Here is a 25947-nt window from a genome sequence, read left to right as displayed (position 1 = left end):
TATCACGACAATTAACATGTAACATTAGATGCCAGTGTACAGGTGAGAACTTATACAAACAACAAGTTTCTGAGTGCAGTTGTAACTAGTGATGAAAATTTCTATCAGAGAAAGTTTCTTGTTTATTGCAATTACTATGTATTTAGTTGAAATTTTTATATCACAATATAGCTTTGTCACAATATGATTATCATGAGATACACGGTATACGATAGATTGTACCATCACTACAATAATGCAACCGTCCAGGATGTAATCAAATGGCGGTTGCCAAATTGGTCTTACTGTATGTTGAACTTGAAATTCACTCAAAATTTCTGCCGCTTTTGGTCTGAGCCTTCAAAAGTGTGGGTTGCAATAGTGAAACCCTGAAAGTATGGATCCACCCCTTGAGGCATTAGCCACATGTGTGCAAATGACTCAATAAGTTTGTTCGATTATGTTAGATTACACTTGGTGGAATGAGGTTCGATGATGTAAAGCAACGTGGTGTACACTGCAAGGAACTTGGACCTAATGTTGGGGTTTCTATGGCACCCAGAACAACGTATGATGAATTGGTTGAGGAAGGAATAAAATACTTCTTCAGTTACAAGGAAAACGCAGCAGGTGTGGCAAGTCGTGAATACTTTTTGGCAGATGGGCAAGGAAGCAAGTTGCCCAACACCTTGCAAGGCCGCCCATGGGTTTTGGCAGATTATCTACACATGCATGGCATGTTTCCATCAAAGACTAGGATATTCTGTGTACAAGTAAGCAGTCTTGTGTATATGCTGAATATGGGATATTTAATCATGTGTATTGGAAATCTATATAGCAAGAGATCATCGGTATTCCCAGTGAGCCAGATAATGTTCATACTCCAATACCAAAGCCAGGTACTTCTCATGTTGTTGCCACAATACCATCTGACTCAAATGATGAGGTGGCTTTGAGAGATGTACAACGCAGCAGTGAAAAGAAAATAGGTAAATATATCACAGCTTTGTAACACAATTTCAATCTCTACGCATGTACGAAGATGAACACTTAATTCCATTTTCATCATTTACACTGGGACGTAAACTTGGGAAGGGGGGTTATGGATTGGTGTTCCTGTCCAAACTAAATGGAACGTTTGTTGCTGCAAAGCAAATTCCATTGACATCAGATGAGGTCGACATGAGTGAGATTAATGTTTTAAGGTGATAAAATAGTTATATAGCTATATGATTTCCATACGTGCTTTTATAACATTTGTTTACACTGAACAGCTCACTGCGCCACCCTAACATTGTTGTGTTCATGGGGTACTCCAGAGATGAACATCACATATACATCTTGACTAATTATGTACATGGTGGAGATTTATTCAACCTCCTTTTCAAAGAGGTACATTTATTGACTTGACTGAAATCTTTACATGTGTAATTATCGTCACAGAAAATACCACTCTCAGCAAGTGACCAACTGTCGATAACCGATCAAGTGGCACAGGCACTTGCTTATATGCATGGACGAAAGCCTCCTTTTATTCATCGAGATGTAAAGCCAATGAACATATTGGTAAGTACATATGTAGATTGATGTAATATAGGCAAGCATTGTCTGTGTACTTGTCAAGTTCTTCAGTGCCTTAATAGTACTACTAGAGAAAGATTGGGTATAAATGTTATGGGATGTCACTGATATGGTACCTTAAAAGCTTTGTACATTGTGCAAATGAACTTCACAAGTACTTTTGTATTACTTGGGACTTTCTGCTGCACATAAAACAATATACCATATTTACTTGGTTAAACGCCGCACCTTTAATAGTTGCCGCACTGAAGGGGGGCCCACAATCGATTGTGAAAATAAGGGCTTAAACATCGTTCACGTGTATCGAACGGTGGTTAAGCTTGAGTAGTCGCCACATCGATTTTTGAGACTATAAGGTAATAGTAGCCGCAGCGTTTAACCAAGTAAATATTGTACTTTTAAACTTATTTATGAATAAAATAATTTTATGGTTTTTTAGAAATTATAATTATTGTTCACAGGTTGAAAAGGGAACTTTCCATGTATACTTAACAGACATGGGATTAGCCAGACTTAAGACAACAGCTTGTACAATGACAAATGTTGGAAAAGCTGAAGGCACACCTTATTATTCTTCACCAGAATGCTTTTTTGGAAACACATGCCTTGCGTCTGATGTTTGGAGCTTTGGTTTAGTCTTATCTGAAGTGTTCGGGAGAAAGCATGCGTGGGGAAAACTAATGACCCATGCTGAGATGGCACAACTTATTGTGGCTAAAAGTCTACCTTCCGTACAACACCTCAACCCAACCATCAGAAGGGTGTGTGAAGGTTGTTTGCAGTATGATGCGAAAAAGAGAATCAATATGATGACTGTGATACAACAACTAAGGGAAATAAATATTTAACAACTCAAGACACTTTTTAGATGTTTGTACAATACTATAGCTTCATCGGCATTTGTAGGCTTTGAAATATTATCTTCACTCATTACATGTTCAGCTAAATCAGTGAACTCCTTTGGTACAGAGCAGGGCTTAGTGACACTCCATTCACGTGCAGATTCTACATCATCACTACTCACGGTGTGTCTATATGATCGTGTCCCTAATAATTGCATAACATTTTATTCAAATTTAAGTTTATCATACCTTCATCTTCAGGAAGAAAATACAGCTTATCTGGTATACCACCAGGATTATAATTACTTGGTCGTATTCTATGAATGTTCCATTCATGTGCCACGTAATCCAATTCAGCTTGTATCAAGTCCATAAAACAGTATCGAAGGCAGTCACTACAGACAAAATCCATTGTTTAATTGGTGAGAAGTATGTGTATTTTGACAAATTCTATAGCTGTGTTAGCCAAACTATAATCCAGCCAATATACATTGTCTCAGAAAACATGACTATTTTAATGTTTTTAATTTGACATTGGCCTACACAAAATTTCCAATCATAGTAATGTACTTGATATTGGTAGAATGTTCACATAACCTAATGCATAAATTGTGTGACCTAATCATACATAGTTTGTTCAGCACTAGTGATTCTAGACCTGATATACAGGTGGGGGGACAGCATAAAATGTTGTATGACTGTACCATAAAGCAGAATTTTAAGGGAGTCGAGAGGGGGGACCCCAGAAGCTGCAGGATTTTTGCAATTATAAGGATTAAAATGGCTTAAAAACATTAAACAATACATATCTATACCACAACTTTCCCCCTAAATTTTAGAAAACTTATTTTTCAACAGGGCGGGCCTGTGCCCCCCCTCCCAGTAGAATCGCCTATGTTGTTCAGACGCTGTGACCAAGAATTTTTTTCCTTATTTCAAGCATTGCCAATATTTCCTTAAACTGGATGATGCATGCAAACAAAATCGAAATACTTTAATATAATTGGTTTGTTTCAAACTCCAATGCATTTTAATTGTTTACAGTAAGTTTATTAGCATATATGCAACAGCACCATACATATATAATCAACACTCTTTTACTTACATATGATATTCACTGCTGTCATCCAGTTCACCAGTTTCTCTCAAAGCCTGTAATCATAGCAATTTTGCACTTATCACATGTGAAACACTAATTTCACACACCTTAAAATAATCCATCCACCATTGCGCAGCATTCTTGCGGAGCTGTCCCCACCAAGCCTCAATACGCTAGTTTGTGCACGATTAAAACAAACAAATAATAAAATACAAGGTAAACAAACTTGATTGGAAGTAGATCGGCCATACATGAAGCTTTTCTCCTTTGCAAAGGGATCGTCATGTTGATCTCGCAAAAATGGCTGCAAAAATGCTATATTTGTATTCTCAGTTCCTCTGTCCGTTCTTAAAATTGTAGGGCACCCTACAGTAATAAACACATCAGTTTTAATTTATATGTTTAGCTATCATATGCCTTAAAACATACCACATTCAATTGATTAATTAAACACTGCAGCTGTAATTAGCCTATAATATAGTATAAAAAACTAATGAGGATATTCAAGGGTAGCCGGTGCTATCAGTACAAAGCAGCTCATAGACCTCAGTGCATCAAAAAAAGAGTACGTACTTATTACAATAGCTGCAATGTGTTTCACCACAATGTACACTAAAAATGGAAACAATAGACAAAAGGTATGGCATACAGAAACACATTATAGAATAACTATTGTTTGTTCCCTTCTCTATTACTGTAGGATTACCTTTCTAACACTACAGATACATAATTATTGTCACCGTGAGGCATGTTCACTGACACAGTATAGCTACAGCCACTATATTCAAATGTAAGCCTTTTTGTATCAAATCTAAAAATGTACGTTATTATAGTACATTTGGATATTATGTCTTGGCCTTATATGTTTACATATACTGTATATCCGAGGATCAAACTGCCATCCTGCAGGAGCTGAGAATTAGGAAGGATGAGGGTGGGCAACTGCACCCTCTGCCATTTTTTGAGGGCAGCACCTATTCACTTATTCCAATGCCCAAAAGGCAACTATCTTATATTACTATATACTCAAACGCAATGTCGTTATATGGATTGCAAGTTGATGTTTTCACAAAATTTTCATCCTTAGAACACATCAGTAGACAATTAAAGTAAAGCAATCCTAAAATATTAAAGTGTAAAAATGCTTAAGTCATTCAGCAAAAAAGTTGAACAAGTAATATCAAGAGTTAGAGGATTAATGCTTGGTTGTATGTATACTATATTTATCTCATGTTTTCAACTAACCTGCTAATTTTTCTACACAATTTAAATAGTACCCTGCAATAATGTATGGATCATTATTTGAGGGGGATACATGAAGCCAAAGGATTCTACGTGAGTAGCTGTTAAAAGGTTAGATAAGGATTATGCGCTTGTTTTTAATATTGCTTACCCGTCAATGCAGCCATGTATGGCAAAACCAAACGGCTTTAATTTATCATATCCGTCACAATGCCATATATAGTCTGGCCCCTACAGTTCACCAGAAAAGTGGACACAAAGTACAATAAAGCATTATCTGGTGAAATGAATACACCTTGCTGTGATATATCCTTCTCTTCAGTTTTTTTTCCTTTCCTAGCTGCAGCGCCTTCTGGGTTATCCAAAGCTGACAACATCATCACAACATTTCTGTAGCAAAATGTTGCTTACCGACTAAATAAAGGACCAACTGACTCACCTTCCAACACGCAAACTATGTTTCTCTTTCAGCCTCTTGTGCAATATGCGGTAACCAATGCAGTTCCCTGACACCTCCCTTTCTTTCTATGAATACAGTATTGCAGTAATGATAGTCACATTTATTTTGAAAGACCGTAGAATGAATGTAAACAATTGTCCCAATGTTGGATCCATGTAGCATGGAATTTGGAACCGGCAATTGCTTCTCACCCTTCTTTAAGCTACACAAAGCCTGCAACATACAATGAAAGCATCCTCTCACAACTCATAATAGGATAGGCAGAAATTCATAAACAACAGAAATTCTTTAATAGAATAGCTCTCATAGCTATGCAGCAGGTTGTATTGTAGTACTATGATACCGACTCTTCAACACTGACAATTTTATAATTCTTGACCTGTGAATAAGATACTTTTCCAGTACAAGATGTGTGGAGAACATTTTACCAGTGTCCTCGCACCGTTGTTACCGATCTGCCAGCCTACAGCAAGTGCTTGTGTGTTACCTCTTGAATACTATTTGCTTTATAGGCTATAATATACCATTCAGTGTAATTTCTGACTACCACAGATACAGGCTGGGGTAGGGGGGAATTGATTGCTATTAACTGAGGCAAAGATGTGGGTCCCTTGAACGTTTGGATACTAAGATACTGCATGTATTCATGTAAGGGGCCACTCACGCATATCGACTCGCAACTTGGAATTCATAGATCAACACCACAAGATTGCACATCCCTTCCTGTGACTGTCCCACTAGCTATTTTCCTGTGCTTTACTTGAATGCCTATACTTCTCCTATAAGTAAGGAGCTGAAAATTACAGATTCCCTGCACCATCCGCAATCTCAGCCCACATCTGTGGACCATGGTAGTTGGGGATTTAATAGGTGCAAAAAAGTATATCTCCCACTAGGGACCTACAGATAGGCTATAGACTAAACAGCTGTGGATAAGGGAGTATGCGAATGAACTACTTTCATAGATATACAACTTACTTTAATAGCCGCTTCGACTTCTTCAAAGGAAGTTTGACCGTTTTTGTCTCTTCTTCGCAAGCCCATCCTCTTCAGTCGCTTCCTCAGTTGATCTATTGTTAAGTTTATACCGTGCCGTAAGTGTAAAAACTTGCAAATGTCCTCATATGTATAATCGTCTTTGAAATAATGTAATATTAAATCTTCCTCACCCACTGTATACAAAGCAGGAATGGCCATGATAGTGCCGTGCTTGACACCATCCCATAATAACAAATATCACGTGCACATGACGTCTAATGACGTCGTATTTCAAAAAGAAATTCTATGGAAATTTTTGAGAAACGAGAAAAGATCGAGAAGTACTAAAGAAATTTAGGGAAAGTTTCAAGAATAGAGAAAAAATTGAGAAGAAGGTGAGAAACTTTAGAGAAACTGTTGAGAAATGAGAAAAAGTGAAGAAATTTCTCGGAAATTTCCCAGAAATGAAAGAAATTTCTCGGAAATTTCCCAGAAATAGACCGGAACAGGCCACCGTAATATTCGCATTTCTAGGGCATAATGATACTGTACATTAAATTTATTAGGTCCTGTGGAAGCGTTTTTAGCGCTTCTCAGTGACTCAGATACAAGCCTTCAAAGAGCTTGTTTCACTCGAAAAAAAACTACTAAAAGTTCAATAAAACGTCTATACAACCAGTAACTTAAAAAATCGCTTCCACAGGACCTAGATATTTTAGTTGTTTAGTCACTTGTGTTGAAATTATAAGGATTCAGTAATCTGTTTGGTTTTTGGCGGCATGTTTTTATAAAACATTGCTCTATTGTGGACCACACACCCAAGAACAGTCGTTGTTCTGTAGTAAACACAAACAAGCACAATTAGTTGTATTGCTAACACAACACAGTTGTTGAAATTATTAATCCCTGCTTGGTTTAAAGCAGGTTTTGTAATTTGTTCTGCCCACGCATTTTAAACTATTCTGTAACCTTAAATGGAAAGGAAGATGCTACTAGGCTAAAATCATTTTCAGTTGGTAAGTTTGTAAAACTAGTAAAAATGTAGTAAAAATGATGTTTTTCCGTTCCTTTAATACAAAATACACTTCCTGTTTCATTCAGTCAATGTCACATTACAGAGTTCTAGAGATGGGGACGTATCCGTTACAACACTAGTTTTCCCTACAATTTGTTCCCCAATGTCGGTCTGTGTTGACATTAATCATTACACCCACCTTCATTGGTTGGAGCTAGCAGATTGTTTGATCTCTTCTGAAAGTAACCATGACCACAGCGGAGACACTATTGACCTTTTGATTTGTTCTGATTACTATTGGGAATTTGTAATAAATGAGATCATTTGTGGAGAAAAGGGTCCAGTTGCTGTTAACAGTAAATTTGGCTGGTTGATCGGGAAGCAATGATGTCATCACTGATTTAATAATCGAAGGTTCAAGTGTTGATGTCACAAGTCTTGACAGTAATGACCTTTTGACAAACAGTCTGAAGCAATTCTGGGAGACAGAATTAATTGGAATAGTCAATGAAGAGATTACAGGCCCATCAGTGAAAGGTTCATTCCCACAGTTTGACTGGGTACAGAAGAGGTACAAGGTTGGGCTTCCTTGGAAAACATGTAAGCCGGTATTTTAGAATTATAACCTGTGTGTCTCTCGACTACAGCACCTGAAATCACGCATGAAGCACAATCCAGTGTTACTCTGCCAGTATGATGAAACATTTAAGACACAGGTTGAAACTCAGATCATTGAGAGAGTACCCGTTGGACAAGAAAGAAGCTCACTTCCTACCTCATGATGCTGTAGTCAGAGCAGACAAAGACACAACTTGACCCCACACATCTTTTCTGTGCTTGTGAAATAACTGCAGATATTGAGAAGGCTTTTCACCAAATACTCATCACTTTACAGGACAGAGACATGCTTGGGTTTCACTGGTGGGATGATATTCTAAGTGACAATCCCCAAAACACACAATATAGATTTTATCGTCTTGTGTTTGGGCTGACACCAAGTCCAGCAATCTTATATGGAGTTCAGCAGCACCGCTTAGCTTCTCAGCAGATAGTGAGTCGTAACGTAGCAAAATTGTTGTCATTGTACATTGATGACTTTTTTGGGAGGGGCTCAAAACATAGAAGAGGGTTTCAATGTTTATCAGGGTGCTACAGAAATTATGAAAGCTGAAGGCTTCAAGCTTAAGAAAAAAGTGGTCAACCAGTAATGATGCTTCAGATCAGAGAATTTCATCTGGGACATCCAGCACCCACGATAGTATTGTGAAGGTTCTGGGGATCAATTGGGATAAACAAAGTGATTGTTTCTTTTTCGAGTTCTCTGAGTTGATTAAATAATCATGTGTCTACCTTACCCCCAACTAAGAGATCATTGCTTAATGTTTCAGCTATGGTGTTTGATCCGTTTGTGCTTCTTAGTCCATTTTCAATTCGTGCTGATCTTATTTCAGAAGCTTTGTTCTTTTAAGAAGGATTGGGATGAGACTCTAGAAGGGGAAGCTCTTTGTAAGTGGAAGTGTCTTACTCATGAATTAGCATGTGAAGGTGCAAGTCATTGACCAGGAAAGCAAAGTATCAGTTTAGGTTGTTATCTGAATTTCCACATCAGTGGAAAAGAGACTATCTACTTAGTATTAGAGAGATGGCTACTGCGAGGGCAAGACATACACATGACAACTAAGTAGTAAGTGTTGGAGATATTGTAATCCTGAGCATACATCCAGGTGCTTTTGGAAGCTAGCAAGAGTTGTAGAGCTATTACCAGGAAGAGATGGTCGTGTTTGAGCTGCTGAAATATGGCTATTAAGATATGGCTATTAAGTTCAGACAAGCAACCAGTTACATTACGTCTACAAATTCAACTATTGATACCGTTGGAAGTGCAACAAGAAGCATCGACTATGATAGGGTGTAGTTGCACAACTGAAGAGAATTACACCATCTGCCATTGGTGTACATTTGCAGCCCATATGCTGAATTTGGCATCATCACAAGCCGGAGAGTCTGTTCCCTACATTAAGAAATTTAATGTTATTATACGTCATTTTGTTAATTTTTATGCTAACAGTGCCATTCGTACTGCTGGATTGGAAGCCTGCTGATGGGACAAATCTTACTAATTTACAAACTTACTTAGAGGGTCTCGAACAAGCAAATATTTCCATCGTAAAATAAGATACCGTATACGGCAAAACTTTCGAGGGGGAAAACTATTGTGGATGCACAAAAGCATCGGGGAAAATATTCGTGGTTCCATAGAAATCTTGCAATTTGCGGGAAAGCATTCGCGGTTGGGTCTATAAGCTAAGTGCCTGGCATACCGCCATGTTGCGTGCGAAGACACGTGGGGTTTGGTCCAGAATCCTAAGATGGAGTATCACGAAGAGGAGTTTAGTACTGAAGGTGAAATACATGGTTATCATGTATATCAGACGATATGGACTCCTGTAGTTGATGAAGTGTTAGAATCGCTTTTGTAGGCACCTTGTGCGAGGAGGAATGGAGGTGCCATGCCAGCTAACCTTTATAGGAATAGGAAAGGAACTGAAAAAATTCGTAGCAATCTGACTTGGGATTTGTCTACATTGGCTGCATTAAAAACAACTTCATGTGCAGAAGAGATGTCTACTATGACAGGGTTGGGGGTAAAGTTATTAAAGTTGAAGAAGCGCCGATAGCGAGTTGCAGCAGTACAAACTCTGTGGCCCAGGACAGCAGTAGTGTGATCATAGATTTAAGGAATAATGAGGAAGGTATAGTCACAACTAATGACGAAGCAACTGATGATATGTGGGTTATGCATGGAAAGCACAGCTTAAAGTTTATAGATAAAGCAGTAATTGAACAAGGTGAAGAATTGAATGATAAGCACATACAGGTGGCACAATACCTAGCGAAGACTCAGTTCCCTGTTACCGGTGGCCCAGAATCAACACTTTTACAAGGTAAAAAGAGAAAAGGCAGTTGCACAGTCAACACTGTGCAAATAATTTATTGTGACAAAAGACGCCACTGGATAACAGCCTCAACAAAATTTAGCAAACCTGGGAAGGTTGATATATATGATACCATGTTTCGCAAGTTGGATGCTGAGACACGAACTACTGTCAAACAGCTGTTTGGTTTAAAGAAAGTAGATTGCATCAACATGGTGGCTATGCAATGCCAGAAAGGTACTACAGATTGTGGGTTATTTTCCATAGTTACTATGACCTCACTTGTCTTTGGTGGTGAAGATCCCGGTACTGTAAATTGTGATCAAAGCAAGTTACGGAAACACCCTGTTGACTGCATCTCACAAGGCGATCTCTCTTTATTTCCAAAGACATCCTGTTAGAAGTATAACTAAACCAACAGTATTTTAATAATTTCACTTGGGTACATTTAGTTGAATGATTAAACTAATTAATAGTAACAATGTAATAGTTGAAGTCAGTTTACTCATTTGATTGACACCACATCAATAATACCAGCCACTTTGAAACTAGGGCTGAGCGATACTGCCATTTTAGTATTACGATCGATACTAAAGCCACTATTCACGATACTGAATAGTTCACGATACTTACAAATTAGTCAATCATAGCTGGTGCCACATAATGTATTGCTCAGCATTCCTGCAGGAAGTCCTTATAGGTGATAGCAAACTAGCCACTATCATCCTTGTTTACAGTAACAGTTATTGTAACACATGCTTTGAGGTTGTTATGGTGTTCACACCTCTCTGCAGGGGAAACCAGATGGGTGGACTTTATCATTTACAAGGATTCTTAGCCAACTACTGCATAACAAATGGATTTTTAATGATAGTAATGTACAGGCATGGTATCACGATAGTTAATAACAAAATATCACGATGTCGATATTTTCAAAATATCGCGATATATCGCTAAAACGGTAGTATCGCTCAGCCCTATTTGAAACCATTCTGAATAATTTCAGGATACTCTGAAATGTATTTGTACAGCTCTTTAATCCACTGTGCACAAACAGGTTTCATTGTGCTTAAAAACCTGCTCAGAATACCATTCTTCAAACTTGGTTTTTGAGAAAATCTATGGCAGGCTTATTCACAGCATAATTCATACACAAATACTGACTGTATTTAATCAGGAGCTCATCGAGTCCGAAGGACGAGGGAGCATGTAACTCCGTAAACGGCGAAATTCAAACATGGCGTCGTAATTTATAAATAGTATTTTAAACAATAACCATATTAGGATTATGCACAACGCGCATGCTCACAAAACCCATAATTGAACGCGCAACGCCAAACAACGTGGAAGACCGAGTTGGATTCTACGGAAGAGGAGTTAGCAGCTGATGTACGAGACGATCTTCGTCCGTCAAGTTCAGGTATGAAGTTGTAGATACAGCTTTTAGTTGAATCGTTGCGTAGCGTAACAAACAGGTGTCTATCTGGAACTCCACTCAGCACATAACACTAGCTATAGCTATGCGCTTTTACAGAACAGTTTAATGCTTGCATGGTACATAAGCAACGATTTAATCTACTCTAGGTAGCGGAGTTTCTGACAGCAAAACCAGGTTGCTACGTGTCAAAGAGAGACAACAACTTATGAACACTCTGGGATCCTTAGATTTGTCTACCCTGTGTGGAGATCTTGAGTCAAGAATTAGTAAAGAAGTACATTTTACTCTCTATCCTGAGAGAAAGGCACTGTAGGATGCCATTGTGTGCTCCAAGGAATTACCAAATTTTGTTTCAGTAGCCAAAGCTCAGTTCATACGGCTGTACACCTCCTGTGGAAAAGGTGCTAACAATTATGCTCATTTCCTTCATGCCTGGAAAGAGTATATGGTTACTCTTACAAGTGATAATCCATCACCAGAGAATGTAATTATATGGCAAAAAATTATTGCTTCTTATTCCCACGCAATATCCGAAGTTGACAAGAGGATTATTTTGTGTGATATCCTCCACACATTGCAAAGTCACCTCACAACATACTTATAGCTATATCAAGACAATTTTAAAAGTTTTTTAAAACCAATATTAAACCTTTTCATCTTGTAGAGCTAATCACGAGCATCACATTGATATATACGTGTCCTGCATTTGGTTGATCTAACACTTTCTTTTTGAAAGATTAATATTTAGTATAACCTTCGTAAATTCAGCAGCCTAGATATATTAGTCCGTGGCACAATACGACAAAATACGTAATAAATAAAAAAAATGGCCACTGAAAGTGATTTTGCGGTGAGTATATTGAAATTTGTGTAAAATTTTGCATGGTGGAGGGATGTTTCAATGCAATCCTGAATTTCTAAGGAAAGGTTTGTACTGTTCTATTTAAAGCACACTAGCAATTCTCGAGGAGTAGAGTGTAGCTTTATAGTACCCTGTGGTACGCGTTAGCTACCAACTATCGTTACGATAACATGTTCTTTTATAGACAATACAGTATGCAGCAGAGAAGATACATTGTGTGTGGCTGTCTGATGGCGAATTGAAAGTGCTGTTTGAATGTAATGATTCCATGGACCTCCTGTCAATGGATGTTAAGTTCATTAGCAATAAAAGCTTAGTGCAAGAGTATCTGAATCAGATAGATTTCATCCCACATTTTAAAAAAATTGTAACAATGGAACCAACAACAGGAATCAGTGTATTCAATGACCATTAGCTGTACTGTATTACTGTAGGTACTGACAAGTTTTAAGTTATACAATAATGTATACAATGCTGTGCACTAAATACAAAAATTATGCTAACATTAAGTCGCCACTTTTTATATCATCGAGGAGTGGGTAATGGTACATTTCGTCTTCACCATCATAATTCTTATGTTGAAGGGTTCATTTTTAGAACAGTTCCAAAATACCATACTAACTCGGAGCTCTCCTCTACCTTAAACCTCTGCCGAATTCTCTGGCCTACTAGAAGGTGAGGGTTTACCACTATTTCTTCAAGTGAACATGACATCGGGGTACGCCTGCTGGATTCCTGTTCCAGAAGTTTACATAAATTGTGCTTTAATTGCTCAACAGTGAACTGCTTTTTATTTTGAGAAAATTTAAATAAAGAGTTGATGGATGGTAGCTGTTTAAGTACTTTGTTACGAAAATTAATTTGGAGCTTTAAAATCTTAATCTTCTCCGTTTTGTTGCGGATTTTATTTAACCCATCATCCACTTGTGTTCGGTTGGTCCAAATCCCAATAATTTCAATTGCTTTTGCTAACTTCTCTTTTTCCTGGTCCTTCTTGTACTTTTTCCGAGCTATATCTTCCTGCTTTTCTATGAGCCTGTCCTCATTCTGTTTTTGTATTGCTTGCTTTCTTGCTTTGAACTTCTCTTTTGTAGCTGGAACTAAAGTCCCGCTGCTTTAAAAATTACTTCTTTTTCTTCCTCAGTCTTTTTGTTTAACCAGTGTGATGTTTTGTTTCGTGAAAACAGAATCATCGCTTCTAATGCAATAGCGTTGGCTTTTGGCGCATCAGTCTGTCTAGAATTGCAAAGTCTCGTTCTGGTGATACATTAGTGGTAGGGACACTAGCTGTTTCATTAATTATTGTTGTGTCTACAACAGAATGGTACTTCCCTTTAGGAAGATGGTCAATCAGTAATCTCTGTGTTGTGGAAAATGCTTTAAATAGTATGTGGAGTAGTTCCTGTGTTTCTGTATCATTGTTGCTTGATTCTGTCAGTGAATTCCAGACCTCATCTTTATGCAGTGTAGCAGCGGATTTCAATGTAGCAGCTCCCGTTAGTACACTTGAAGCATCCACACTCCATGCGTCAAAGCTTCCTTTCATGTCACAGTACACCTAACCCATATCTAAGATAGATAAAGATGATTCTTTCAATTTACTCCAAATTGGGCCAGTCACTATCTTGTCAATCAGACCGAGGGCTCTGCAACCCACAATATAAGAAGGATTCTTAAGGTCAGCTTTGACACACTGCAGCAAACGATTAGCTTGTGTACCGTGAATTTCATCAATAAATTGAATCATATCATCTCTCAAGTAGTATATGCCTGCTGCATCATAAAACAATATGTTGAAACGATTTCCAACAACTTGAGCTAGTGGAATTTTATGGATGCCCTTTCCCTTCAAGTAAGCATGAAACAGAGTATAGCTGCCACATTGTTGGGACCCCCTGTGGTGAAAGGTTTTGCATGCAGTACGAACCAATCTTTGTGTTCCAGACCCAGATGCTTCTTGTGTTATGTTATCATTTTCCCAAGCTTTTAATGCCTCCTCTGCACAATCTGCAAGACCAACAATATAATGAAGACCACAAAAAAAGTTATTAACTCGTGTCAAATGTTCTCGCTCATTTTCTGACATGATGCTCCAATTTTTAGCAACTGTGGGCAAAATTTCTGCTCTATACTCAGCAAGTAGCTCATTAAAAAGTTTCTCTGCAGAATGGCGATCAGACATAGTATTTTAAGTTTTAAGCTTTGCAATGATCTCAGCTGAGCTAGAGTTTTTACCTAATGCTCGCTGTACACCTTCAACATCAGAAAGAATTTCTTGGAAAGTTTCTTGTGTGTTTTGTGCAGAACCTGAAAAAATGTGTCTAATCCCAAGAGTGTATGTAACTGCTTCTTCAGTCCTAACATTAAAAGTTGAAAAATGTTCACCAAACTTGGTAGTCCCATCTGTCTGCAAGGTGGTAGAGCCAGGGGTTTGTAAAAGTTCTTCACCAAGTTGAGCTTGTGCAAGTACTAGAGATTCAAGAATCATTTGGCAAGTCAAGCCATAACTTGGTAAGCGACTGACAGATTTATGTACTAAGCACTTTAACACACAGCGAATTATTGGTGCAACATTACGGACACCAACATTTAGGGACAGCAATTCGTATATGCAAGCTCGAACATCATTCGTATACTTTCCACCCTCAAATGCTTGAACTACTGTATCCTACATTATGGATTCTATAGTTTCAGTCATCTCAGCATTGTCCCGTTCAAGACAATACAACTCTTCCTTTAGTTTATCGATGTTTGTAAGATGCTTTTGATGAGCTTTGATGGTCCACAATTTCTGAAGCTCTTTTTTTCCAGTAGAGTGCACGATGGTTAACCCTGTTTAGCTTTACCCTTAACTGCTCCACTTGATCATTAGCTCGTTTCAGCTTGCCTTCATGAAATTTGATCAGCTTTTGCTGGCTTGCAATACAATCTCTTTGCTCAGCAATAACAACTTCCCTACGTTTAAGCCTTTTATTGGCATTTCTGTTAGCTGCATACATTTTTTTCTAACTTCTGTCAATTTTGCATCATCCCTCGCTCACCTTGTAATTGGGATTTCTTTATGGGACTAAAATGTACCACTTGACCTTTGAAAATTCCTAGTTTCCTCGCCTTTAAAGCTTTTTGCCTTATCAAGCTTTTGATAAATCTCCATCTCTACGGACACTTCTAGTAATTGCCTTAACAGTTGGTGGACTTTCATGAGGCCATGCTTCACCATAAAGATCCATTAGCCATGCATATAGCACTTTAAAATTACACTGAGAATGTTGATCCTTAAATGTTAGCAGTTCTAGAATTAATTGGTTGGAAACTCTCTCTACCTGAGGTAGCTGCTTGATAGGCTTACTTAAATAAGACAGAAGTGGTGAACAATCAAAACCATTCAAATGAAAGCATCTCGCCATAACCACATCGGGTTTTCAACAATGTCCACTATGATAAGCCGTCCACAGACCTTCACCAGTGCCTGCAGACATAAAAGAATGATTAGCTAGTCAATAAAAACATTGTTTTGTAAGCAAGCTGGCCTTCGCTGTCTCATATGTACCAGCTGTCAGCTGACCTCCAGTAATGTATTTCAGTTGACCAAATATTGTTTCAACTGCACTGCCATTGGCCCACTTTGGGTTGATGTGCTCCCTCACCATACTATTACACTTACAACTACAATTTGGGTTGTGCCACACCAAGCGTGGGCTACTGTTAATGAAAACTTAAACCAACACTTACAACTACATACAGTGAACTTTTCAGTACCAATGTGGATACATACTGGAGAGTGGGGGCTTAGCCACAAGTAATAATAAACAGAAATAATAAATTTGAGACCGTCCAGCCCAGGACGACCTCGGGGAAAAACCTGATAGGCTTTTTTTTTTTTTGCCTACCAGGAAAACCTTAAAAGAGCTCCACTCTCGTGTGTGTGTGCACAAAACAACTACATTAACTACTACATAAATATGTAATGCTCCAGCTTCTCGTGGTGGCCGTTTCATCTGCAAAAATAGTTAAGGAGAGAACAATGCATGAACACATACATCTTAGTACTGGGAGGGGGTAGCCTACTTGTACTAACACGTGGCATAGAGTGAACACTAACCCACAGATCTCACTTATAAACCATATCATCACGTGAGAAGGCTCACGTGACCCATAGTATTCATGCGGGAGCTTATTTTCTGTCTAATTCATTGCATTCAACCGACAGAAAATACACCTCCCTCACCATACTATTACACTTACAACTACAACTTGGGTTGTGCCACACCAAGCGTGGGCTACTGTTAATGAAAACTTAAACCAACACTAGGGTTACAAAGAAAGCATAACAAACTCACAAATTTTGAAGCAAGGAAACTTTGTCTTTATAAACCAAGCTGGTTGGTGACAGATAGCCTCTCTTATCAATGGAATCTTCCACATAGCCATCCTTGGCATTCTCAGATCTCCATCGACCATGCCTTTTAAATAGCCTGTCTGGCACACCTGCATTGGCTGCTCTAGTAGCACCGCCAGCTCTTCAGCTATGTAAACCAAATTTAGCAGGGTCGTATCCCAACTGCCTAAGCTTCGTCTTAAAGAGATCTCTTAAACACGAATAACTAATACACCCTGACTCCCTCAGTTTATCACCAGACTTAGCCTTGCAGATTGGGCGGAATAAGAACCTTTTGTCTTGCTTCGCAGTGCCAGTCCTCTCCATAGTCCTCTCCATCTGCAGGCCCTCTAGTGTTGCCTTTACAAACGGGGAAACTGTTGGTGAGACTAAACCGGCAGTCGAATGCACCCATGCCAGAGAATTGCAGGCTTCCTCCACAGCTGATTTGGAACCCACCCTGTCTGCCAGGTGCTGCAAGTAGAGAGCGACATGATGATCTTTTGCTGGGATTACTGAGATCTTATGCTGCAGCGCCCAGCTCTTCCATCTTCTAAAGGCAGACAAGTATTTTTTCACCGTAGATTCTGCCCGGCTTCCTAAGATAGTTTGTGGAAGCCTACTGGCCAGGTCTTGCAGCTGATTTCCTTGAGTACTGTCCATGACCCATGCGTGAGGACCTCTAGAATCGGGGAAAATTAGTATGCACCAAATAAATTTAACTAGACAATACTGAACACCTCTCACAACCCAGGGGGAATGTCCCTGGAGTATAGCCCATTGGATGCCTTGCTACCTCTTACTAAGCTGTTGACAGCAGCTTCATCCCTCTGGCCAGGACTTTTCATCTCTACTCATTGGCTGAGACCATACTATGCCTAGCAGGTCATTACAGTAGCCCTTCTGGGCTCTCAGCTGTGGTAACTATAGGCCATACAATACCAGCTTCCACAACTGTGACCAACCTGGGGCTATACACCACCTGAATATACACCTTAGGGTCAAACACATCCGTCCTCTAGACTAAAGTTTCCCATTGGTCATATGGACCAGCCCTCTATGTAGACTGTGACCACTCACTTGGGTCATACATACCAGTCCTGGGCTGTGACCAACCTCCAGGTCATACATACCAGCCCTTTGGCCGCGACCAACCTCCGGTTGTCATACCAGCCCTTTAGGCCAAGACCAACCTATGGTCGTACATACCAGCCCTTTAGACCGTGATCAACCTCTGGTCGTCAGTGCTCGAAATAGTATCAAATTTTTGTCCTGCGCAAATGTCTGAACAAAATCAATATTGACCTGTCAATACTGTTATGTGTTCTGCCACACTCACCAGCATGCGAAGCATGCTGCAAGCTATGGGGGTTGGGGGCATGCCCCCCCAGGAAAATTTTGAAAAAAGGTTCTTCTGAGATCACATCTGGAGCATTTTAGGTTATGTAACAAGTGAGTTTGATGATTTGCTATGACATTGTTCACCTTACCAAATAATATTGCTTTATACTGGAAATGATGGGCGCAAGAACATCTCTCTGACCGCTATTTCAGCTTTGTATTAATAATGTTAAGTTACCACACAGCTTCGACCAGTGAGGGGTAGTTATTGTCAAGGTAAGTGAACCCTAATTCGTATCTCTTGACTACGACTCCCTGGTAGGTGAATGACCCATCAGGACCTTCTGTACCTCGAGATAATACCTTTTTCACTGAAGGTAATTCCTTCAATGGGGTGGTTTTAAGCTTATCCAATGCTTTCTTAGTTTTCATTAAACTATCAATGGCTTGGTAAACACAAACTTCAGCATTCTGCAATACTTTACAAAGAATAGCCGCCGGTCTAAGCAGATCAATAAAAAATGCACACCCAAACAAAGCTTTAGCATCGGTCCACTGCTTGATATAGCCCTTTAGCTTCTGCTTTTCCACTGCCCGCACACTCGAGTCCTCAGTTAGAGCTATTAGATGACTGATATATGCTCCATATCGGTCTACTACTCTTTCTAAAGCACTCACTTTATGTGCAACAAACCGAGTACCACAGGCTCTTAAAGGCCGCTTCCCTCCTTTATGGGGGAGCTCTGAAGGATCTAAGCATTCTTTAAGACTTAGTACCACCTCTTCCAACTGACGAAGCTTCTTAGGTGATTTTTCATAAAGGTAATACAGCCTTAAAAGCAATTCGTCCACGCTTTCAAAGAAAGTAGACTTCAGGGCATCCTTTATGGCTAATTCGAGTCGGTGAGATAGGCACCAATTAACAACCAACCATGGGAATTCCTTAGTTAGAAGCCCCTTTAACTCCCCGTCTGCTATGTTAACATTGGTGCCATCACAGCCAAACCCTATTAATTTAGACTTAGATTCCTCTAGGCCCATGTACTCTAAAGCATTCCCGAAAGCATTGTACAAGCTTTCAGCTGTGCCACATTTAAGATACCTGGTGGTAAAAAACCTATTCTGGATATGGACTTGAAAAGTTCGTTTTCAATGTTCCCGGAGTCTGTGGTACCATCTGCTTGTAAACTAAAAAAGTGGCACTTCCCAATAGAAGAAATAAGACTTTCTGCTAGTTCACGGGCGATAAATTCAATAAAGGTAGCACAGGAATGGTCATTTTTGTAGCCTGATCCCAAATTTGTGCCATGCCTTTCTTCTAGCTCGCACAGACTTGTCATCTTAGTGAAAGCAAAGTTTTCTTTTGCCATCACATATGCAATGTCAAACTTTTTCTTAATGCTTACCTTGGCTGTTTCGCTCAGGCTGGCTTGAGCCATCGTCCTGGCGATCGGTGCGTATTCCATAATGCTACTGGCACTCTCCTTGGCCTGTAACCCCATCGCTCGTCGATGCATATCCATCGCCGCGTGATCTTTGAATGTCGAAGCACGAACGTTGGGCCATCTTCAACGAAGGCTGACCTATAGTTTCGCATCGAAATGAGCTTCTTGTACTTGCCGCAAACTTTACATTTCAGCATGGTCACGTGCTCTCGATCGCCGCTCGCCGTTTCGTAATGCAGCCATCTCATCGTCTGCAGAGCCTTATCATTTTCGGATATCCACTTGTCCACTGTTCGTTTCGTAACCTTTCGCTTCTTTGCACCACCATCATCGTCTTCACCGCGTGTTCTCTTTTGTCCGGACATTTCTGTCGAATAAATAGAAAATTGTTCAGACATTACGTAATTTGTCCGGATAATGTCCGATTGTCGAACGTTATTTCGAGCACTGGGTCGTACATACCAGCCCTTTAGGCCGCGACCAACCTCCAGTTGTACAAAACCAGCCCTTTAGGCTGTGACCAACCTCCTGGTCATAAGTACCAGCCCTTTAGGCTACACCACTCCTTTACTCTCCTTTACTAGTCCACTAGACTGGGACCAGAACTCTGGGTGAGAAACTCCCAGACCCCCAAACTGGGACTACTGGCTTAATTATTTATTCGTTTATTGTTATTTTATTTATTTATTATTTTTTTAATTTTTAAAATTTTAATTTAGTATCCATGCATAGGGATTCTCTTACCAGGAACAGCTCCCTTAGTGAAAAATAATTCTCAATTCCAGTACTGGAGTATTAGGGCTTCCCTTGAACAAGTTGCCCCCAGAGCGGCCCGACAAAAACAATGTCTCTAATTGGGGAAGCAGGCGTATCCCTTTTATAAACTTGGCAGGGTGTAAACTGTCCGGGAAGAGTAGGGGCCAAAAGGGGGCTGACTTCCACTGGGGGACAACTAGAGTACCTTGTGCCTTGGTTGCCCTGGCATGCTGCAGCAATCGGGGGACCAGGTACAGAGGGGGGCACCACCAATTGTTTTCGGAGCTCCAATCAGACGTAAAGGTATCTACAGCCTCTACCCCTGGGGACCAATAACGGGAATCAAAACGTGGCAGTTGGGTATTACACCAGTCAGCAAACCGGTCTATTGTATGAGGACCCCATAGGGCGTCTAATTCCTTGAAAACTACCGGGTTCAACATCCAGTCATCAAAGTCCATCAACCTACTGAGGTAGTCTGCTATTTGGTTACTTTCCCTAGGGATCCATTCTGGTTCAATACGGACCCTGCTCCTTACCGAAATATTAAAGATTTCCAGGGCTTCTCTCTGTAATATTGGCTTTTTACTTCCATGCAAGATGATTCTTACCACATTTTGGTTATCGGTGAACCAGCGAACCCTTTCATTTTGAAGTTGTGACTCAAAGGACATTAGAACCATTCTAACGGCCCTGAGCTCTCGCCACGTAGAGCTCTGACGCAATTCTTCCAGATCCCACTGGCCAGTGGCAATTTGACCTCCATGCTCAACAGCATACCCACCATAACCTGTGTCACTGGCATCTGAATAAACTACTCTCACTGCTGATGGCTTAGGCCAAAGATTCTGCCCATTGAGCTGCTTGACTTGGGCAAGCCAAAATTCTAGCTGCTGTTTAGCCTCGTCAGACAGCTATAATTGCATACACCATGAACCTCTAGAGTTCAGAATTGTGTGAAGGCTACGTGTCATCAATCGGGTAACTGGGCCCAGGGCCAGTGACATTGAGATAATCCTGCCCACCACTCCTGCTAGTACTTTAGCTGGGGCAAACGTTTTCTCTAAGAGGGACTGTAGTAGTTCACACAAGCAAGCCAATTTACCATCTGGGACTGTTAGCTGTCCTAGCTCAAGGTCGATCTCGAAGCCTAGCCAGGTAAGCTTTCTAACTGGTTGCAATTGGGATTTGGATTCATTTACGATAAGGCCAGCTTTAGCCAGGTCCTGTTGTACTTGCCTGCTTGCTTGGGCGGCCAACTCTAAACCATTTACTGCTAGTATTCCATCATCCAGGTACAGGACCACCCTCAGACCTTGCCCCCTCCAAAACCGGACCAGTGGCCTTAACAATTTTGTGAAGGCATAGCAAGCAGTAGCCAACCCGAAAGGCAGGACAGTAAAAACGAAATACCTGGGGATCCGGTTAACCGGCCATGAAAAACCTAAGTAGGTCTGATGAGCCTCAAATATGTCCAGGTGATGGTACCCAGATTTCAGATCAAATTTGATTAAGTAATCATTCTTCTCAAACATAAGCGTAGCAATACGCAGGTCCTCATATTTAAAGTGGTCTTTCCGCAAGAACTGATTTAGGTGCCTAAGATTAAGCACTAGCCTTAGCTTGCCCTCACGGTTGGCCACCACAGACAGGGGACTACACACTATGGGTCTTTGCTCAGTTTCTCGTATGCATTTGTATTTTAACAGCTCTTGGACACTATCATCAACAAAAGTTTGGTTATCTATTGCCGATTTGTGGTTACACTTGTTCAGAGGGGATGGCGTATATTTTAGCAGTAACTTATACCCGTTTTGTATCCAGTCGATGACTGGGCTAGGGGCATGGAGGACCCCCCTCCAAAATTCCAGATTTCTTTTCAGCCTACCCTGGACATCTACAATTTGGGCAGGGGTACTACACTCTTCATGTTTCCAACATTTGCCGAGCTCAAGTGCGACCTGACTGAGTAGGGTATCTGGATCTATGTTATTCCCCACTACACAATCTGTTGCTACCTTAACAAGGTCATTTACTGACAAGGGCCTGTTTTTGCCAGCTTTGTCAGAAACATCACCATTCAGGTTTGGTGGCTTATCAGCACATTCTCTTTGAGGAGACTTTTGACCTTCACACCCTATCTTGTGACCCTCAGTTAAAAGGTTTACCTCAGCAATTTGCTTATCTGGGTCATCAACACATTTGGGTGCACTACTGTTGGTACCTGGTACTGGACTTGGTACGCTGCCATCACTGGCACACTTACATCACCATACACATTACGACCAGCCAGATCCAACCCACTTACTACAGGCTGGCCCAAAGGATACGGGTGCTGTTTACCCTTAGGGCAAGAGGCTGCCAGGTGTCCCCATCCTGCACAATTATAGCAGGGTCCAATCAGCCTCGTCCCGTTGCCAGACAACTTCGTCCCTATTCCTCCACTGCTGGTCTGCCCTGCCATGGCCCCTTCTTGTCTGGGCTTCCTCTTAAAGGCTGTTGCTGCCTTCTTCTTCTTAGCATCTCGCTCCTTGCGAGCTTTGTATAACTTCTTCTCGTCGTCCGAGTCAGAAGCAAGCTCATCGGCAATGTACTCTTCGACGACGCCCCAATCAGAGCGGTCGGCGATCCTGATGTGCTTCTGCCTCACACGAATGGCCTCCTTACCCTGGTCCAACTCTGCAACGGCGCGTTTAACAGTTGTCTTGGTCGCTTCGTCCAGGGTAGGGATGCGATCTAAGTGTCGCTTGGCGGCGTCGATTCGGTCGTCCACCGTTTCATTAAAGGTGAACTGGGCCTCATTTCCCTTCTTCTTAAACTGGTACGGCCTTTTCCCCAGCTTCGTCATCATCTCCTGGGAGCAACTGGCTTGATTGGCGGCGACTTCCTCTTGGAGCTGATTAAGCTGGGACGAGAACTTCGCTTCCAGATTGGCGCTCGATGATTCGATGCGGTCCAGCAGCTTCTTAAATTGATCGTCGTCCATAGTCGCAGCGAGTAACAGGTAGCCCACTTGTACTAACACGTGGCGTAGAGTGAACACTAACCCACAGACCTCACTTATAAACCATATCATCACGTGAGAAGGCTCACGTGACCCATAGTATCATGCGGAAGCTTATTTTCTGTCTAATTCATTGCATTCAACCGACAGAAAATACACATGTCCAGGATTCCTATGAAGAAAATCTGATGTCAGTCCCTTGAATCCATACCAAAGGATATGGAGAAGATCCCATGTCTACAAAAAAATTTGACATACGTAAGATGAGAAGTTAACTTAAATTACCTATCAGGAAATGAATCTTTTATCATCAACGTTATCTTTGAATGCCACTAAAACATTACACTTTAGATTATTACTCTATAATTATATTAATATTATATATATCTTATGCCCACTTTAAAATGCTTGTTCAGGTCACTTGACAAGACATTGTATATTATTATAAATATAAATATGAACACAAAAGTTAACATTTCTTACAGAATACTGCAATACACAAACTATATCTTACCATTTTCTATTGCATCTTCACACCAAGTCTTAAAGAACTTAAAACCATCTTCCATTCGCTGCAAAGTGTTTCCGTTTGTTTTAAATATTCTTACGTACTTCCCTAGCAAACTGAGCTCAAACAAACTATTAAGAGCCTTCAAATATTTGACGACAGTTCTAACACTTGCAGAATCATCGTCATTCTTCATAGTCTTTAAGTACTCTTCCAGCTCAGAAATGACCTCATTTTGCTAAATGGTATGTACACACATGTAGAATGATACATATAAAGGACACACACATACCTGCATGATTTTAGAAGGTATAACGTTCAATCTCGTCCATGCATCCCTATAGACATGATAAGGTTTAAGTTTGGGTACTCTGGAACACTATGATGATCACTTTCTTTCTACTTCTCAATAAAACATATCTTCAATCACAGCCCATCCAAACTTCACACCACAGAACATGAACTCCCGAGTTCCACCTCTGTCAGTTGGTCTGCTCTGATAGAGTGCAGCTACCATGCTTTTAAGCTATAAATAAAGAGGATGTGTATTGTTTAGTATTGGTGAAATTTATATACACAGCATAGCACATTATGCATGCCCACACGAATATGACCAGTTCCGCAAAAAGTAGGGCACGTGGACACATAAATTTGCCAAATTTCATGACATAACATCATGCTATGGTTGGAACCGTTATTTAACATTTAATCAGCTCAAGTTACAGAATTCCCTTTGTGACAACATGTAGTTTAATTGTGACCCCCTATTTTCACAGACTTGGTTACATATTTTGTTTCTAAAAAAAAACAACAATAAAAGGTGGCACTTATATCCCGTAACTTTGTCTGTACAATGTATACCTGGTGAGTTAGACAAATGATGAAATAAACATTCTTCCCAGTATAAGGACTGGTAAACCATGGACTGACAGAGAATCTATCAGTACCATCACAGCAACTGTCAAATCTATAGCACATAAGATCTGCCATATTTGTAAACACATGAAATACACATACCCATATGCCTTGGCTTCATATCCTGACAGTAACTTTATCATTGACAAATTTGAAGAAGCACCATCACATACCACAGCAACAACAGTCTTAAACCCAAACTTGTGGAATTTGAACATGGCATCCATTAAGCATGGCATCAGGAATTGGTGCTGTAATAACAAAATGTGTTCATTGGTAAAATTGGAACTTATTAACATGCCGCCATGGGTCCATCACTTGTGTAATGAGGACCAATAACATCAAAGTCTGAAGTTAAATCACGCCACAAAGTCTGAAGAACATACGCTTTTGTCGAAATCCTGACTGCAGTGATCGGTAAACATCACAGAGTGTAGTCAATTCTTCATGGGTCATGGCATGACCTATAAATTTCTGAGATCTGCTACTCCATAAAAGCTTCATGCCAACCTTGGTACATACAGACATCATATCATACAGCAGCACTAATCAAACCAATAGACTGTATATTTGTGTATAAAATTATATGTATAGATAACAATGTAGTTACTCCATCTTTAGGCTTATATAGTTTTACAGATATGCAAGTAGATACACTACAGTACATTAAGTGAACCAGACCTTGACTTCATCGATTATTAGTGAACCTTCACCAATTGGCAATACATCAACACTCTCTTCTTCACTACCTCTTGGCATTGTGGCTTTTTTGCTAAGTTTTGCTTTGCTCATGGCTACCAATTTGTCATACTGTGCTTTTTTCTCCCCAATCGTTGCTCTACATCTGAGACTTCTTCTAGCTTTAGATAGAACCCATCACACAATGAATGGTAGTACTGCCACACAGTCCATCCTTGTAATCCCACCAAACTTGATTTGATGCCTACTTTAGTGCTATTTATAACTTAAATGTTTAAAAATAGAAGAAAGTGTCTGTAAATATAATTACTGTATTCAGTTAATTATAAGCACATGTAGTTAGACGTGGAGCTTGTAATCAATGGCAAATGTTGAAGATGAGTATAGCCACTCTGCAATGCGTGAGATTAGCAGTTCCATGCGTGTGAGCGTGAGATTAGCAGTTCCATGTGTGTGAGCGTGAGATTGC

The 25947-nt window shown here is 40.1% G+C and overlaps 4 protein-coding genes across 4 annotated transcripts; 1 reads left to right on the top strand and 3 right to left on the bottom strand.

Annotated features, from left to right (window-relative positions):
- Window positions 1-1071: 1071 nt before the first annotated feature.
- On the top strand, window positions 1072-2772 carry LOC136245814 (uncharacterized). Its single transcript, XM_066037286.1, has 4 exons — window positions 1072-1184; window positions 1254-1371; window positions 1423-1545; window positions 2022-2772. The coding sequence occupies exons 1-4, from the start codon at window positions 1162-1164 to the stop codon at window positions 2406-2408; spliced, it is 651 nt and encodes a 216-aa protein (XP_065893358.1). The 5' UTR covers window positions 1072-1161; the 3' UTR covers window positions 2409-2772.
- LOC136245813 (uncharacterized) lies at window positions 2333-25565 on the bottom strand. Its single transcript, XM_066037285.1, has 10 exons — window positions 25081-25565; window positions 24882-25030; window positions 24726-24831; window positions 24157-24390; window positions 23871-24102; window positions 3728-3867; window positions 3609-3674; window positions 3508-3554; window positions 2652-2797; window positions 2333-2607 (listed from the first exon to the last, which is right to left on the bottom strand). The coding sequence occupies exons 4-10, from the start codon at window positions 24160-24162 to the stop codon at window positions 2405-2407; spliced, it is 840 nt and encodes a 279-aa protein (XP_065893357.1). The 5' UTR covers window positions 24163-24390; window positions 24726-24831; window positions 24882-25030; window positions 25081-25565; the 3' UTR covers window positions 2333-2404.
- LOC136245815 (uncharacterized) lies at window positions 4545-6503 on the bottom strand. The gene is made up of 5 exons (XM_066037287.1): window positions 6182-6503; window positions 5183-5268; window positions 5039-5133; window positions 4895-4974; window positions 4545-4844 (listed from the first exon to the last, which is right to left on the bottom strand). Exons 1-4 carry the CDS (start codon window positions 6398-6400, stop codon window positions 4949-4951), a joined length of 426 nt encoding a protein of 141 aa, XP_065893359.1. The 5' UTR covers window positions 6401-6503; the 3' UTR covers window positions 4545-4844; window positions 4895-4948.
- On the bottom strand, window positions 16333-23414 carry LOC136245802 (uncharacterized). Its single transcript, XM_066037277.1, has 2 exons — window positions 22683-23414; window positions 16333-16430 (listed from the first exon to the last, which is right to left on the bottom strand). Exons 1-2 carry the CDS (start codon window positions 23336-23338, stop codon window positions 16427-16429), a joined length of 660 nt encoding a protein of 219 aa, XP_065893349.1. The 5' UTR covers window positions 23339-23414; the 3' UTR covers window positions 16333-16426.
- Window positions 25566-25947: the final 382 nt, after the last annotated feature.

Source organism: Dysidea avara, chromosome 15 (assembly GCF_963678975.1).
Source record: "Dysidea avara chromosome 15, odDysAvar1.4, whole genome shotgun sequence".
Lineage (NCBI taxonomy): Eukaryota > Metazoa > Porifera > Demospongiae > Dictyoceratida > Dysideidae > Dysidea > Dysidea avara.
The sequence above is the reverse complement of the archived record's forward strand: the minus strand, read 5'-3'. Positions and strand labels throughout refer to the sequence as shown.